Genomic DNA, 17912 nt, shown 5'->3' with positions numbered 1-17912 from the left:
ATTATCATTATTATTATCATTATTTTATTATTTATTTTCTACATTTTATGTTTGAAAAGGAATAAATTCCCCCGTTTGAACACCCACCGCGCATGTTAGCACCACCACCCCTTCCCCTCCTTCGAATTTCCCAACCCGGTACCGGCCAATCACACGACGTTGTTCAATACTTTAAACCTCCGTTTGCCTAATTTCTATTCCCAAACTGAGGCCTATACCAACTACTTATATACATCCATAGTCTAGAAATTACATTGTATTCTTGAAATTAGGGGTTTTGGATTGGGAATTGAAATCACAGGATGAGAAGGATTTGACGATGTCGAGGCTACTTGGATTGACGCGGGGATTCAGAGAGTGGTCCGATTCCCCACGGGAGGTGACTCGGACGATTCCGACGAGTGAAAGCATCGGGGAGAGCGGGTGGCTAATTCGATTCTTCGACTCGGCATTCTTCTGCGAATGGATCGCAGTCAGCTACCTCTACAAGCATCCTCACTCGGGGGTTCGAGACTATTTGTGCAATCGTATGTATACTCTTCCTCTGTCTGGAATTGAAAGCTACTTGTTTCAGATATGTTACATGTTAATACACAAACCTAGCCCATCGCTAGATAAGTTCGTTATCGATGTTTGTTCCAAATCATTGAAAATTGCGCTGAAAGTCCACTGGTTTTTAATGGCTGAGTTGGAGGATGTCGACGATAACGAGGGAATTAGTAGGATTCAGGAAAAGTGTCAGTTTGCAGCCACTTTAATGGGCGAATGGCCGCCTTTGATAAAACCTCAGCCGCTGAGTTCTGGTTTTATGTCTTTATCATCTGGTAGTAATAATAATGTCACCAATGGTAGTCCGATTGGTAAGAATCAGATGTTGACTAGGTTGTTGTCTTCCAAGCAGAAGTTATTGTCGTTGACATCATCTCCTCCAAATAATGCATCAGTGCCAAGATCGATCTCATTTTCACCCTCATCAGCGAACTCTACAGTTCAGGATGATAGTCGTAAGTTGTTGGGTTCGCCAGAGGAGAATAACAAGATCTTTAAGAAGTTTATTCCTGGGCCAAAGGTGCGGGATGCTTTAATGTTTAGGAGATCCGTTGATAAGGAAGACGAAGAGTCCGAGAAGGATGTTGGATTCTTTAAGAGGTTGTTAAGGGATAGTAGAGATGAGGATGCAAGGAAATCAGTGCACAAAGATAGAGATAATGAAGAGGAGCATGAGAAGGATGGTGGGTTTTTCAAGAGGTTGTTGAGGGATAGTCGGGACGATGATTTGAGGAAGTCCATGGACCGAACCAAAGATGAGGATGAACATGAGAAAGATGGTGGATTTTTCAAGAGGTTGTTGAGCAGTAGTCGGGATGAGGAACTGAGGAAATCGATGGATAAGGATGACCAAGAGTCGGAAAAAGATGGGTTCTTTCGTAGGCTTTTGAGTAGTAAAGATGAGGATGTGGAAGCTAGCGCCAACCCAGATGGATTTTTCAAACGGTTGTTTCGAGATAGTAAAAATGATTCAGAGGAGAAATCGTTGTCTAAATCGTTGGATGATAATGAAAAGGAAGGATTGTTCAAAAAGTTCTTTAAGGATAAGTTTGAGGATAAGGACGGGAGTGACAAAAATGATGATGTTGAAAGATTGGCAAAAAGCTCTGAAGATGATGATAAAGAAGGATTTTTCAAGAAGTTTTTTAAAGAAAAAAATGATGACAAGAAAGTAACAAGTGACTGGAATGACGAGGACAGAAACGAACAAGCGATAGGTGAAGAAGAAGAGCCTTCCGATTTTTCGCTATTCCGTAGACTGTTTCGCATTCATCCAGAAGATTCTAAGACTTCAGAGGCAAAAAATAGCAGCTATGGTAGCAATTTGCTTGAAAGTAGCCCTGGAACCGAAAATTTCTTTCGGAAGCTGTTCAAGGACCGAGATCGTTCATTGCAGGATTCTGAACTCTATGGTTCCAAGAAGAATAAATTGGTCAGTTCTTGAACTTTTCTGTTGAATAGGTTGGTAGGGCTGTCCATTATTTCCTATCAAGGTCATTTTCCCCTAATAAATAATTTTTAATAAATTGCAATTCATGTTTTGATATCACACGGTAATAATATTATTTAGATCATGCGTGCTCTTGGGTGTCCTTTGAGAAGTACAGGTGCCACATAATTGGAATGAGGAGGATTATCGTATGTAAAAGCAATGATAAAAAATGAAAAATGTGATAACAGGAAACCATGGAAGTAATGACGCTACCAGTCTGTTAATGCTAATTTATGTATTACTGTTGTGATATGCGTAATCCCTGACACTTCAGAAATTTCAGAACATGTGAAATTCGTGTTTTCAATTAATGTATGGTGATTCACGGTACTGGTTGGAGCACACCTTTGGTATTGTTTTGTGAGATTCAATCGATCTTTTCTGCTGGTAGACCAAAATTTTCGTATTTGTTATTTTGATGTGCTTTTCATGTGCTTGATTACTTTATACACATATGCAGAAAGGTCCTGGCTCACCTAAGCAGCAGAATGAAAAGTTGAGTGATAAACCACCGCTTCCAAGTAGTGTATCACAGTTTCGAAAGGGGACATATCATGAATCGCTTGACTTTGTTCAAAGTTTATGCGAGACTTCTTATGGCCTTGTTGATGTATTTCCTGTCGAGGACAGGAAAACTGCTCTTCATGAGGTTGTATTACTTTCTGTTTTTTATCCTCCTTATTTCTTTTCGGTTGTGCATCCACTTTTACTATACTGAAATGTGATATTTCATTTTAGTCACTTGCGGAGATCAATGCACATATCGATGAAGCTCAAAGCAGTGGAGGTAAGTACACTTTGTAGTTAATCACTGGTTTTGTTATTAATTACTATGTGAGGCTCGAAAATCTTCTTGAATTGGAGTATGTGGTTTATTTTGTGCAGTTGTAGCCTGTAGGTCACTGTATTTATTGTTTAATGCTTTGTTATTTTGGTAAGATATTACCTGGAACTGTTGCAATTCAGGTTTCTTTTCTTGTCGGTTCTATAATCTTGCTTTTTTATTGATACTTGATATTGTGATTTGGAACTACTGAATAGGGAACCTATGGAAAATGGTGTGTCATATTGTTGTTATCTTAATCTTATTTTCTGTTGCTGATTCAAGCTCAGGAAAAAACTTGTTTCCTGAGGCCATTCTCTATTCCCCCCTCATTGAAGAATTAAGTTTAATATGTTGAACATTTCCTTGTTGTTCATTTAGAAGACCTTTGTTCGAGATTTATGGGAATGCTTTCCATTAGAACCCTACTTTCACCTTTTTACATGTCTCCTTAACATGGAATATTTTTACGTTATAGTTGTATACTATTTGTTGTGTTAGGCAACAGGTTTTCAATATATTGGATTTCTATACTTTGTAATTTATATGATAAGAAGAGCTTGTGGATTGTTGTATCTAAAGTAGAGAGAAAATTGGTTGTGCATTAGCTAAATTGTTACTGGACCAAGAGTTCAGTGAGTGATTATCATCACAATCATTGCTAGCTGTGGATGTAGAATTTTTTTGATGCTTTTAATGCTGTTCGTAGTTCTCATAAACAATGCTGTAATCTCTCATCTCGGTGGTATAATACCATTTGGGATAATGCTTGGTAATCCTTGTCAAATTGTAATTTATATACTTATCGTGAGTCAAATTCCTAGACATTTCTCAAAGGCAACACTTTCTGCTCAGATTGGACGTGCTGGTCTTCCGCTTTTAATTTAAAATTTTATGATAAGTCCATTTAATTTTCGTGATCAATTCCTTTCTTCGTTTTATGCTCCACCTTCTAGATCAGAGTTGCAATCCCTTCTTTGACTGTTTTTTCCTGTAAAACCATAGTGATTTTTCCCTTCAAATCTCCTTTCAAATTTGTGAAATGCAATCTCTCAATCAAAAGAACATAGTCTGAGAGGAAATGTAACTGCGAGGAAACAAGGATCTTGAAGTTATGTTACAATAATTAAACTTTATTTGCTATCTAATTCATTTCTCAGGACTTCGGAGATAGATGACCATACTTCTTTGATGCATCTAAATATAAATTGCCTTAAGTTTTGTTGAGGTAATAAATGCATAAATAATCAAAAGGCTAGCTAACATGTTCATTTTTTTGGGTTTTGAGATTCTGATTGTAAGGTACTGACCATGGATATGAAACTCGAGAAATAGTTTGTGTGATGGAGCTAGTTGCTTTTCACCTAAGAGTTTGGTCCTGGCCAAAGATCTAGGTTCAAGGTTATTTTGGCCTCAATGTTACTTTATTTGATGTAAGTCAATATCTGGACTCAACAATTGTAAGTGTGTTGGGTTTTTTTGACAAGCCTAGATTTATTTGTGTTCCGTAGAATCTCGAACTAGTTTTAGGTATTTATTAGTATTTTTTATTATTAGTTTAGATACTTTTTAACTTTGTACTTCTTTGTTAGTTTGTTCTATTATATTGATTAAGAATTTTTTTGGTAGGAAACAAAATTATATTAATAACATATTAAATGATATTAAATACAAAAAACGGACTACAGGTCCACACAAGATAAGGCAAAAACCAGCTCGGCTTAGGCGGTCACCTAGGCGTTAGGCGCCGACCGACCACCCCAAAGAAGTGTTAGTCGGCCAGACTAGGCGGCCATAAGCGCCTGAAAAAATATGGCCGCCTGAAAAATTATTATTTTTTATTTGGGTTTTCTTTTTGGGTTTTTTTTGAAAGTTTTTTGGACTTTTATTGAAAGCCTAATTTTTTAAAAGATTAAAAAGACATTTTTTTATAGGTCCTAAACCAAAGTCCAACAAGAAATGTGAATTGTTGGCTTGCCCTAACACACCAAACTTCATCTTGTTATGTTGATACCGTGTAATCCGTCTAGGGACGCCTAATCCTCGCCTAGTCTCTGGCGACCGACTAGCGACTAGAGAATTTTAGAACCTTGGCAAACACCAGAGTCATCATAGCATAATATTATACTTCAATCCTTGCACAAATTTTGTTGGGTTAAGCGTGTATGAGAGAGAATAGTACTAGGATGAGTGACTTCTTAGGAAGTTCTCGTGCTTCAAGATGCTGTCATTGCATCGCTTGATCTAGTTGGTTAGGTGGGCCGTAAAAGAGTGACGTCAAATCTTAACGGATAATACTGTTTCTGCTGGAGACATGACCTACGATAAGGAAATGGTAAAACTGATCTCTAAGGATATGAGACAACACCAGCAGTTACACTCACACCTCTCTAGACTCATGAGACTAACAACCCGACCTATTAGCACCCATGTAGGTGTACTATGTGCTGCCACTAGTATAAGGAAATAAAGTTTTGTCTTGACTAACAACTATAGCTTTTGGCCTAGTGGTAAATGCTCGATGCTAACAATTAATATCAGAGATTGTGAGTTCAAGTTTCTCAAGAACCATATTTCTATACTTCTTGGGGATTGTTGGGTTAATCGTTCATGAATGAGAGTAGTACTTGGATGAGTAATCTTCTGGAAAATTTTCGTGCGTCAAGCTGTTGACGTTACGCCGCTTGATCTGGTTGGCTAGGTGGACCATAAAAGAGTGATATCAGATCTTAACGGGTAATGCTCTCTGCTTGAGATAAGGCCGACGGTAGGGAAACGTTAAGACTGATTTTTAAGGGATATGAGATAGCACTAGCAGATAGACACGCACCTCTCCGAACTCATGGGCCTAACAGCCCGACTTAGTAGCGTCTAACAACCCGATCCAGTAGCACTCAAGTAGGTGCATTCTGTGCTACCACGAGTGTAAATAAATAAAGTTGCGCCTCGGCTATCATCTATAGCTTTTGACTTAACGGTAAGTGCTTGATCCTAAAAAATATGTAACGAAAAAAAAATTTGAACTCCACATTTTCGAAATCCAGCTTGGAACCCTGAATTTTATATTGCCCCAAAAGTCTTAAAGCAAGCCTTCTTCGTTGTCAAAACACCTCTTATTTTTCTCCAACCAAACTGACCAACAGACACAATGAACTACCACCCCCAAAAAATCCTTCCCCTCCTGCCAATATCGTGATCTATATTTGCTGCGAATGAATCTTTAATTAATCTCAGGGATACCCAAACCTGTCCTAACTCCATCAATGCTTTGTACCAAAGTAACATTGTAAAAGGACAATGAATGAGCAAATGGTCTTGGGTCTACGCCTTTTGCTTACACAACACACACCAACTTAGGCAAAGAGAACAAGTGGGGTGCCTCTTTTGCATCATCTCGCAAGTTGGTAATTTTCCTCGCAAGTTGGTAATTTTCCAAGCACAGGTGTCCACGAGAACACTTGAACCTTGGACAATCGACGTTTTCCAAATAGTATGATAGAGAGGAAATGACGGAAAAGTAAAAGATTCAAAGAAAAATTTCACTGAAAAAAGTCCCGAGGAATCTCAAAACCACTTCCTAATATCATCAGCTCCTTCAATTTGTTTTGTTTTTCGTTTAATATTTCTATTAACTGTGTTTGTGATTTTAAGTAATAATTCTTGTACTTTAATAATGGTGATGCCCCAGGAATATGTTTTCCGATGGGGAAGGGTATGCATCGTGTGGTTCACATACCTGAAGATGAAGCCGTGCTATTAAATTCAAGAGAAAAGGCTCCTTACCTGATATGCGTTGAAGTTTTGAAGAGTGACACCCCAAGGTGCGATGTGTCGGCTGTGTAGTTTAATAGAGAATCAGTGAATATAAACTTCTGTGATGATTGTTAAATTGTAATTCATTGGATGAGGCACTGATGAACTCATTTTCTTTTTATCTCTTCATATAGTAATTTAAAGGATGTGGCAAATTCACAAAAGATATCCAAAGGAGGAATTCCATTGGCAAATGGGGACGCACTTTTGCCAAAGCCTCCACCGTGGGCGTATCCTCTGTGGACAGGGCAGGATATGTACCATAGTGGTTATGATAGGATGTCGAGGTCCACCTCGGAAGCAATAGACCAGGCAATGACAAAGTTGTGGGAGGCCAAAGTAAAATTTGTTCGTGTTAATTTTTCACTGGACCATCATTCAGATCCTGCAGTTCATTGTCGCAATCCTCTGTCTGTTGCTGCTAATTATGGCCAGACCAAAGAAGACAGTTGTGTATTTCAACAAAAGGATGGCTGTGATTTGGAATGGGTGAGGGTTGTCTTGTCAGCTGAACCTGGGGTTAGCATGGATGACATAATGGACCAAGATCCACCTCGTCGGAAAGAGCATCGACGCGTTCCAAGTACAGTGGCTATTGAGGAAGTCAAGGTTATATTTCCATTTTACATCTTCTTAATGAAACATTTTCAGCGAGACACGTCTTCATGCATTCTAGCCTCTTTGGCACCATTCGGGTTCATTCGTTTGAATTACTTTTCCAGGCTGCTGCATTGAAAGGAGAAGCACCTCCAGGGTTGCCTCTTAAAGGGGCTGGTCAGGATTCATCGGATGCACAGCCAAAGGTGAACAATTAGTAAAATACCGAAGTTGTTTGAGTTTCTATTTACCATGGGTTGTTTTTCTGATATCGGTTTAATTTTACACAGACTGGAAATGGTGGTGTTCCTAAAGTAGGTGATGCATTAGCTGGTGAACTTTGGGAGGTAAAAAAGGAGAGAATACGTAAAGCTTCAGTGTATGGAAAATTGTCTGGTTGGGACTTGCGTTCTGTAAGTCTTTTATTTGATGCTGATTTATTTAAATGTAACTAAGGTATTTCTTGGTTTTTCTGTCTGATTGCTTCACCATTTTCTTCGGGAATAGAATTTCGAGTACAACCTTCTTCTAAGGTGTTCTTCCCAATAAACTCATATGTAGGATATCCCTGACATTTCAATTTCTTAAGTATTAAATAATTAGTATTATCTTTGTGGTATTTTCATGATTATAATTTTTGTGTTGAAATGAATAAAAGATTTATGTTCTCAATTTCAATCTGTGCTGCGGTGACTTCCCATGTTAAGAGGATTATGCATTGTGATCCCCATCCCTTCCTACCGAACGCAAAATTAAAGTTCACCCTTTCGCCAGTCTCTGCTATGAAATACACCTTCAATTAAAGAGTCTTGCTTTGGGCAATTATTTAATTATAAGCTAGGTACTTCTCTTCTGTTTTATTCCTCTGGAGATTATCCTTATTGGTGTAGAGTCAAGAAAATAGGGACCTTACTGTTCTTTTTGGTTGGGAAAGAGTGTGGGGTTGCTGGGCAATAGGTACAGATGATGTTATATGAAACTACTTCCTCCTGGAGAAAAGAATTTGAAGAACATAGGGAATGAGGTGTGCCACAGAATTTAATCAAGGTGGAACGAACTAGTTGTTCATATGTTATTATAATTATTTGACCAAATGTCTAGAAAATCCCAACACTTTCAACATGTTAACCGTCTTGTTTGCTATTGTCACATCATGAATTCTGGAAATTCAGTGTTTGGATGCTGGGAAATATGGCACTGCTTATGAATTCATTGTTTTACTGTTGTGACCAGATCATTCTATTATTTTTGTTTAGGCAATTGTGAAGAGTGGGGATGACTGTAGGCAGGAGCACCTAGCGGTTCAGCTTATCTCTCACTTCTATGGTAGGTGTCAGTCATCCCAATTACCATTCTGTTCAAGTTACTTGGGTTTTTTGGTCCTCCTTTCATGTTATTTTATGCATACTTATTTTTTTATTATTTCTGTATTTTTTTTATATAAGAAACGATATTTTTATTAATAATATTGTATTCTTCAGTCCTATCCTACCTTTTGTATAGGAGAACTTGTTTAAGAAGAATCTGATGGGACTCATACACTCTTCCTACACCATTATTTTTGTGATAAGCACTGCAAGATTAAAATGCTGTTTGATCCGTTGCGTGTGATTGGTGTACTTATTTCGCATTAGACTTAACATTTCATTTTTTCACTTTTTAGGGTCTTGTGCTGTCAGATAAAGCACTCCTGTAAATGAATTTATCTCAATTTAGAATTTCCCAGGAAATTAAAGTAACCTAAATTGTGGCATAGAAACTCTTTATCTTTGACCTTTGACATTATCCTGTCTTACACACGCACAACTAACATGCTTTTGTCCTGATTGACAATCTGGAAGATGGAAAGCGTGTGCTAGACAATTGTCCCTGTTCCAAATATTCTTTAGTTACCTCTCTCGTTTACTTCTTATGTCACTTCATGATGGTAATGATACTGGATGTAAAAAACTTTTTTCTGTACCTACTTTCATTAAATTCCTTGAGGTTTCTTGAAAATATTTTACGTTTTTTTTCCTTTTTTGAAATGCTAGATATATTCCAGGAGGCTGGTCTCCCTCTATGGTTGCGTCCCTATGAAGTCTTAGTTACATCCTCTTATACAGCTCTTATTGAAACTATTCCGGACACGGTATTGCAGTAATCTATCAGTTAATTACTTAGGTTAAATCTACTTGATACAAAGTCCTTGAGCTTGAGCTGACATTATCTGTCATTAATTTTTTCGACAGGCATCTCTTCACTCAATTAAAAGTAGATTTCCCAACATTTCAAGTTTGCGGGACTTCTTCATTGCCAAGTATCAAGAGAACTCTCCCACTTTTAAGCTTGCTCAGGTATGAAATCTTGAAATGTTATCTTGCAGTTATTGATTATGCTCTCTTATTTCTCATCTTGCAGTTTTGAAATGTTTTCTAATTTATTGTCCGAGTTCATTTCTTAAAGCATTTGGATTCGTTAATGTTGTCTTCATTTATATTTGTTGTCAACATTTTTTTTGAACTTGATCATTGAGCTAAAAAAAATGTGCAGTTTTTCCCTTATTAAATTTTGATGAGATTTATATAGAAGTCTTTATGATGATATTCTAATTTATAATTTATCTTGTAAAAATCAACATATGACATTTCCACCTAGATAATAGGAGAAAAGCAATGGCATGGTTTTCGTTATCTGATTGTGCTAGTGAATTGCTCACCGTTAACGATAATTTCTCTATGGCAGTCAAAGCAAGACGAAGAAAGAAGTAAATAACCGATGATAATTCTTATCTACAAACAGCATGAAATAATCTCATTACTTACAATTGAATTTGTCTGCCAAGTCGGTCTTCCGAGGACTGTCTTGTTACTCAAAATCAAATTATATTTCAATGATCTAGTGTGACCAACGTTCCAGCCCCACCACCCATGACTTTCAGTCTATATTAATTTTAATTCTGGTAGTTCAGGTACACAGTTAATTACTAAAACATTAACATGATTGAACATCTCTTGCTAAGATTCAAAACCAGGGGTAGAAAGCTTCGACAAATGGAGGTCAAGGGTATGTTGAAGTCAAACGTGACCATTACTTCAAGAATTAACAAAACATTAATGTTCCTGTTCTTAATTTTTTGGATTGACATAATGACATGCATTGTTGCCAACTTGCCATAAAACCCTTCAATTTTTTTTTCAGACGTGTGGTGAACTTTTTGGTTATGACGAGAAGCAATTCACAAAAATAATATATATTACTTGGATCTGGCTCTGCAGATCTGAAATGTAGACCCTGCCAGCCCATACTGATATGAATTTTTGTCCCTTGCATTCTCGAGATTTTGGCCTTGATAAAATAATTGATATGTTGCGAATCTTTCTGAAGTTAAAATAGAAAAAATGCCCCTTCTTTAAACGTGTGTCTGCTGTTCTACTTGAGATATACTTGCGGCCAATGTAGAAGTGTTAGGCGATAGGGTCAGTTTCATACTTTTCATTATATTGTTCACTAATGTCAGTGTTTCACTTTAATTTGTTTTAACTGAGCACTTTTGGGCTATGGAGTACTCGAATGATTATAAGTTTCTAATATTGAGTTTCTACTCATCTTTTCATTGTAGAGGAACTTTGTTGAAAGCATGGCTGGATACTCTTTGGTTTGCTACCTTTTACAGGTGAATCTCTCTTTTTCTTAAAATTTTGCCAAAAGGTTAATATCACTGATTGAAAAAGCATTAATACTCATTTAATATTTTGCTTTGTGGAGTTTTATTTTTCTATGCTACTTATGGTCTATGGTTGCTCTGTGATTATTTTTTCAGCTTGTGCCTTTTCGTTTACTTTTTTCTTTACCAAAGAATATCTTTTATTTTGAATGCGACTTGTTTTTTATTTTACTTGTTCCTGAACAAGCTCTTTCCTAGACATAAAGTGCAACAAAGATAGGGAAATTATTATGAGAGAAGGGGAGGATCGGAGATTATTTTCCAATGTCACATGATCAATTTTCATGATGTGCATAGCGTCTTTGGTACCAACATTCTAGCTGGTCTGTGTAATTCATTTGTTATTATAATTTGAGGCTTGTTTCATGATTGAATGTCGTATTTGGAAATCATCTCCTTTATTACAATTTTAGGCTTGTTTCACGATTGAATGTTATTGTTGGAAATGAACTCCAGTATGTATTAGGTTACAGGTTGTTTAATGCATCTTTTGTAATGCAACTCCATCCAAGATGTCTTTTGTCTCCAGGTGAAGGATAGGCACAATGGGAACTTGTTGTTAGATGAAGAAGGCCATATCATACATATAGACTTTGGTTTCATGCTTTCTAATTCACCAGGAGGTGTGAATTTTGAAAGTGCCCCTTTTAAATTAACTCGTGAACTTCTAGAGGTAAGACTCTCACTCTTATGTGGCAGACAAACAATGCATGTTTCATTGGTTTATAAATGCACATGAGAATGTTTAGGGCGGTATTTTGAGTTTTTCAGATTCTATCATAACCAAAAAATGTTTGTTTGTTCTAGGTTATGGATTCTGACGCCGAGGGAATTCCAAGCGAATTTTTTGATTATTTTAAGGTCAATTAGAGAATTTTTAATGCTGTAATCATTCAGTTTATACATTTGAGTTTTGTCCTCTGGTTTTTATAGCTCACCTTTCATTTTTGTTCAGGTTTTATGTATCCAAGGTTTTCTTACGTGTCGTAAACATGCAGAGCGTATAATTCTTCTTGTTGAGATGTTGCAGGTAATACCGAGTATTTTTTTTAGTTTTGCTTTCTTTTCAGTCTGCATCTGGAGTGTTGCCTTTTTATAAAGATTAAATTCAACTTACATTAGTCCATAGAGTGTCGGAGGTACATTATTTGCACAGGGTGAATTGAAAGGGAGGATGGGAATAGGATGAGTTTGGATTAACTATTCTTGTTTAAGACTCGTGCTTTCTGCCAGTATTGTATGTGAAAGAGGTGGCATTAAGTTAATCTGTAAGCTGTGTTTGCTTGTTGTATCATGTATGCCACTTCACTTATGTGCCATAGAAGCATTCCATTTATTCCACACTTCTAGGTTTCTTTTTTTCCCACTCTCAAATGAGATGATGGCGTGCTTGGACTCCTCATCAAAATGGTGAGAAAAACTGCAAACTCACTATTCCATGTATACTGGCTCATGGCCACATAAAAACTTTCGAAGGTGACTTTTTTTCTTCATCTTGAATGGCGTATACACGTGATTCCTTTAATAAACACTCTTTTATTTCTTCTCTGAAATAGGTATATTCTACTTCATTTCTGCATTGCTCCACATATCTTTAGCCATGATGCTGATATTGAAGTGAGCTTTCTCCATTAAGTGGTTTGGTTAAAAAAAAAACCATGTCATTCCACTGATTTCCATGTTTTTCAGTTTACCAACATCTAAAAGTTGTCATTCGCCGTCGTCGTTCTCATCTCCATCTTTTTTTCTTCTTCAAACATCTTCTCTTAGTGATTGTTTGTAGCTTTTCAATGAAAATAATGTTATTGAATCCTTAAACTTCTCGTATTGATTAAGACCTTGTTGATTTAATCTATCATTTGCTTGAAATGCATCCTTTTCACTTGTTGAAATAATTTCTATCAATGTTTGAAGTCTTATTTGTGAACAAACCAAATACGAAGAAAATATGCTCACGAGAGAGAAGAAAAACTTTTTTTGATCGAAAACTATGATTTTATTATAATAATAGAGAAGTTTACAAAGATAGTGGATCTTTGTGTGGATAATATTTCTCTTCTATCAATAATGTTACAAGCGCCTCATTATATACACAACTAGTGACCCTAATTTACGTGAAAATTTTACCTATCCTTAATTATACTCTACACAATAGGTATGAAATATTCTCTAATAATTCTGTACAAATAACTTATTTTCTTTCCTTTTCTCCACACTTTTGATTTGATACATGTGCACGCGATATCTTGTCTCATTCCCTTGCTCCCTTGGTTTCAATAAAGTAAAATCTCTTGAGATGGCCGTTGGCTTGGTATCAGCTCTATACAGTTGTACACCTTACATTCTTCAATGTATCCCAAAAAATTGCATCATTCTCCTTTTTCCCGAGGCCACTTTTGTTCTGGTCAACATGAAAACGGTCGACAAAATAACCTGTAAACCTTTCAACACTTCTGTGATCAGTCTTACGTCTTCTATGCTTTATTTGGATTGCCATGGTAAGAGACTTATTGAGAAGCTAGACGTACTTTGTTCTGGTCAACAGGAAAACAGTAATCCAAATAATCTATAAACCTTTGAAGACTTCTCTGATCAATCTTACGTCTTCTAGGCTTTATTTGAATTTCCGTAGTAAGAGACTTATTGAGAAGCTAGACGCCAATTTTATTAGCCAAATATTTCTTTGATCGATCCTATTGACATCAGATTTCTTGAATTAAAAGGGGTGTTAGTTAATTCAAAAAATCTGAAGTCTGTTTTATTCATGCATCAGTGCTGATCTGTACACTAAGTTGCCTAGCATCTAGAAGGATTTAAGTTGGAGGCTTGGATCACTGAGAAGGTGTTGTGGATATTGTACTACATTGGATCTTAATGCACAAAAATGTTATCCTAGCATCACTAATAACTTTGTTTGAGTAGATGATGTTAACCTAGATTAATATGCTGTTTCTTTGTTTAGTACATAACTACAGCTATTCACATCTTAGCTGCACATAATGTGATACTTTGCTGTTGCCACAGGATTCTGGTTTCCCATGTTTCAAGGGAGGTCCAAGAACAATACAAAACTTGCGGAAACGGTTTCATCTTAGTCTGACAGAAGAGGTTTGATGCTTTTCCTCGTATGTACTACTTACATTTTACGTATTTGAGTTTACCCTCACTAATGTTATCTGTGTCTGGCAGCAATGTGTCTCCTTGGTGCTTTCTTTAATCAGCAGCAGCTTAGATGCATGGCGGACACGACAGTATGACTACTATCAGAGAGTTTTAAATGGGATATTGTAAGCATGGATTACATTTTGAACATATGCTCTTGATAGTTGACCTGAGGATCACCAATAGATGTTCGAAATACTCGAGGATTCGTGATCATGGAACAATGAGTACATTTGAGATACCCATCAGAGTCAACAAGGTCACGTACAATATTATCAATGCCTGTTTTAGTCAGAGGTTTGTGTAACAACGTTCACCACGATGAGCTGTTGAGGTGTAGCTTATGAAAGAGCTCGCCAAGGGATTACCTTTAGTTTTTCAAATTTTCCGTTGTTTCAAGTAACATGATTCGGCAGACTAGGATTGAGCTTCTTTGATTAAAGGTTTCAATCTTTAACCCATTGTGAATGGGACATACTGTACAGAATCATTGATAACAAAGATGCTAAACTTTCAAGACGGCCCTTTGAAGCCATGACGGTGATTTTTGAGTTGGCAACACCAGCAGCTGTGTAACAAAGTGACTCAGCATGTACATCTATTGCTTACATTCTTCTACAAGGAGCTTCAATCCATTACTTCGCGGTATGCCTTTTCTCTTGGCTTCAAATTTTCTGGTGTCCATTTCAAGGTTGTATTCTTTCACGTGCAATTGAGAGATGCTTAATTAGCATTCTATTGTGCTGTACTTCATTGTACTATGTATAAAGCAGAGTACAGCTACTGTTTGCTCATATAAATGAAAGTGTGCGGTATTGGTGTATAAATCAAATGTACGTTTTTATTTAATTTTTAATTTTAAAAGTTGATATGCCTATGGTGTCAAAACAGAGTATTTTTTGCGTCTATGTCCTTAATCATGAGATGGCAGGTTCGTAAATTTTTCATTCTCTGCAAGCGATCTCTCATTTGTATTTCTTATAAAGGACCGACTTTCTCTAGTATTATTAACCTCTCCATAGAGGAAAGTTGAAATTAACTTTGAGTGTTTTGTTACTCATCTAAAATAAAATCGCTTATCAAAAAGGAAATTATATTTTTGGTTTTGTATGTTTGTCTATTTGCGATTTTGATATTATATGTTGTCAAATTTTAGTATTAGTTATTATATTTTTTTGGGTGTAATTTTAGTCTTTTTTGACGCGACGATATGATGAGTAATGTTAATATTCTCAATAAAAAAAGTTGAAATTTCCAAAAATAGGAAAATATATGGTTAAAAATGAGATTTCATAACAGCTAAAATCGTAAAAAATAATGTTATTTTCAGGGAAAAAAAATTTCTTATTATTCGAGTTGGGATTAATCAAATTTGTTATTTTGCAAGTCACTCTTTCGTTTTAATTTTTAAAGTACGGATTATTTTGGTTAGTTTGGTTATAGTTAATATTCGATTCAATTAATTTGATTTTATGTTTATTTGTGCCGAAACCCTTGTGTTTTGATCGGAGGGACTCGGTAATTGGGCTCCAAATCCTCGAGACTCTTGCAAACACTGTATATGATCAGATTGAGCTATTCCGCATCGCTTTTAACTTAAATTGTCTCGGTTTCATGATTACAAGTGATTTGAAAGACTTTGCTCATTAGTTTTCTGTTTCAAATTATATATATCGACAGCCAAAGCAAAATTAAACAGTAACAAATGCAATTGGAAATGGCTCGACAAATGATTACATGATATGTAGCTACAAAATGGACTGTAAACTACAAAAAAGGCAGGTCCAAAGAGCTAAAATCACTCCACTAAATTAAAGCAAGCCAAAAACTAAATCTGGTAGATGAATGAATCCTCTTTGGTATCTTGGAATATGAAAAATAAACCTGCGCCAAAATCGGTGTGTTTCTTCCAAGCTCTTTGGTTCATCTCGTCAGTGGGAATTTATCAGTCTATGCAGCAAGAACGCAGCCAAGCTTCACACGACAACAATCCATGCAGCAAAGAAGAAGAAGAAGAAGATGATGATCGACCTCATCTGGTGCAGCATCATCAGTAATTCTTGAGCTATGATGAATGCGCCGTGTGTGTATCATGTTCATGCTGACCTTGGCAATGAGAAGCCAGTTGTTCGTGATTCCAACGTGTGAAAATCTTACGTGGAATGGAATCAACCAGCCGAGGGGGTGGGTTGGACTCCATGGCTATTATTACGTACCCACTACCCACGTTCTTCTAATCATGTTTTATATTCACTCTACCGTCTTTAAACAGTTGAAAATTTGTGGTCAATTTATATGAGATGTAGACATTTATCATATATAACATTTACATGATCGGTTTTTCTGAAAATATGCTTCTTCATCTCCAAGTTTCTAAATTTTCTCAGATAGTATTAGATATAAATTTTATTTTGCAATTGAAATCAAACTCCGACTGTTCTTGTTTATCATAAGGCTAATTCTTATTTACATTTATTACATGGTGATACCCTCATAAAGATCCGGGTTATGGATGACCCGGTTTATTCATTGGATAGCCCAGATCAGAGCCAATACACCGGGCACTTTTTTCAAGACCCGGGCATTACTTCTCTTCCCAGGCAGTCAAGAGACCGGGCTCTCATACAAGCACCCGGGTATCTTACCACCCGGGCTACCTCGAGAATTGAACTACACTCGAGTATGATTGATACATGCTGTCTAATCTGTCAGAACCACTTGGACTTGGAGTGTCTTAGAAGTCATCAGAAGCTATAGTATGGGCAACCGACTTGCCATACTTAGTAGGTGGCACTGGAATCAAGATACCTACCCCTTTTTTCTCCTATAAATAGCAGGTATACTTCTCATTTACGGATTCTGAAATTTTTACTCTCAAGCACACAAATATTCTCACATATATTGCTTGTGTTCTTCTTCTAAAAAACCTGCTGACTTTAGCATCGGAGTGGCTACGCCGGACACCCCTCCGGCGCCCATTAACGAGTTCCTTTTGTGTTTGCAGGTGTTGTCGTAGCCATTATCTTCACTCAAACTCCTAAACACTAAAAATTATTGATTTGATCCGTTGTAGCCCCTTACCCGGCTCATCCATTTCAGCGAGATCACATCATTACATAAACACTCGTATTTATTATTTGTGAGTTTATTATAACACGCACGGAACAAATTTGAGGAACTTAAAAATAGTTCTAGTCTTCTAGATCATCTTGTTTGCACACCACATTATATTAGTGATATAATCTGCTGAATCTTGTTCATGTATAGATGGAAAAGAAATCATCAAAATTGTGATGTATGGATATTTTAGATAAGTAGAAGATAGAAGATCAGTAGCACTACTGATTTAAGATGTACTATCCACATAAATTAAAGACAATACTCTTTACATAAATATATTATATATAATATACCATAAATAAAATGGTAAAACTCACTGATTTATGTTGAAAATAATGCTTAACCTTTTACAATATATATCAATTCTAAAACTCTATTTAAAATGCAAAAACAAAGATCGGAGAAACCCATAAATCAATCTATGTTGTAAGTTGCATTAATTATTTAGGCAAAAACTTATGTGAGACGGTCTCACGGGTCGTATTTTGTGAAACAAATCTCTTATTTGGGTCATCTATGAAAAAATATTACTTTTTATGCTAATAGTATTATTTTTTATTGTGAATATCGGTAGGGTTGACCTGTGTCACAGATAAAGATTCGTGATACTGTCTCACAATAGATCTACTCATTATTTTATTCAGAAAAAG

At 36.3% G+C, this 17912-nt stretch overlaps 1 protein-coding gene across 1 annotated transcript; it reads left to right on the top strand.

The window, feature by feature from the left end:
* The first annotated feature begins 62 nt into the window (after positions 1 to 62).
* LOC140964878 (phosphatidylinositol 4-kinase beta 1-like) lies at positions 63 to 15017 on the top strand. Its single transcript, XM_073424849.1, has 16 exons — positions 63 to 1981; positions 2502 to 2690; positions 2780 to 2828; positions 6553 to 6685; positions 6812 to 7286; positions 7400 to 7480; positions 7565 to 7687; positions 8531 to 8600; positions 9308 to 9405; positions 9506 to 9610; positions 10876 to 10929; positions 11510 to 11653; positions 11788 to 11841; positions 11936 to 12010; positions 14005 to 14088; positions 14170 to 15017. Exons 1-16 carry the CDS (start codon positions 320 to 322, stop codon positions 14269 to 14271), a joined length of 3498 nt encoding a protein of 1165 aa, XP_073280950.1. The 5' UTR covers positions 63 to 319; the 3' UTR covers positions 14272 to 15017.
* Positions 15018 to 17912: the final 2895 nt, after the last annotated feature.

The sequence above is a fragment of the Primulina huaijiensis genome, chromosome 18 (genome assembly GCF_012295235.1).
Source record: "Primulina huaijiensis isolate GDHJ02 chromosome 18, ASM1229523v2, whole genome shotgun sequence".
In the NCBI taxonomy this organism is placed as follows: domain Eukaryota; kingdom Viridiplantae; phylum Streptophyta; class Magnoliopsida; order Lamiales; family Gesneriaceae; genus Primulina; species Primulina huaijiensis.
Note: the sequence above shows the minus strand (reverse complement) of the source record. Positions and strands in the feature narration are given on the sequence as shown.

Coding starts and splice junctions, on each gene's coding strand:
- LOC140964878 (XM_073424849.1), top strand. CDS start 320: ATGTCGAGGCTACTTGGATTGACGCGGGGATTCAGAGAGTGGTCCGAT. Junction 7,688..8,530: donor CTGGTTGGGACTTGCGTTCT/GTAAGTCTTTTA, acceptor ATTTTTGTTTAG/GCAATTGTGAAGAGTGGGGA. Junction 14,089..14,169: donor ATCTTAGTCTGACAGAAGAG/GTTTGATGCTTT, acceptor TGTGTCTGGCAG/CAATGTGTCTCCTTGGTGCT.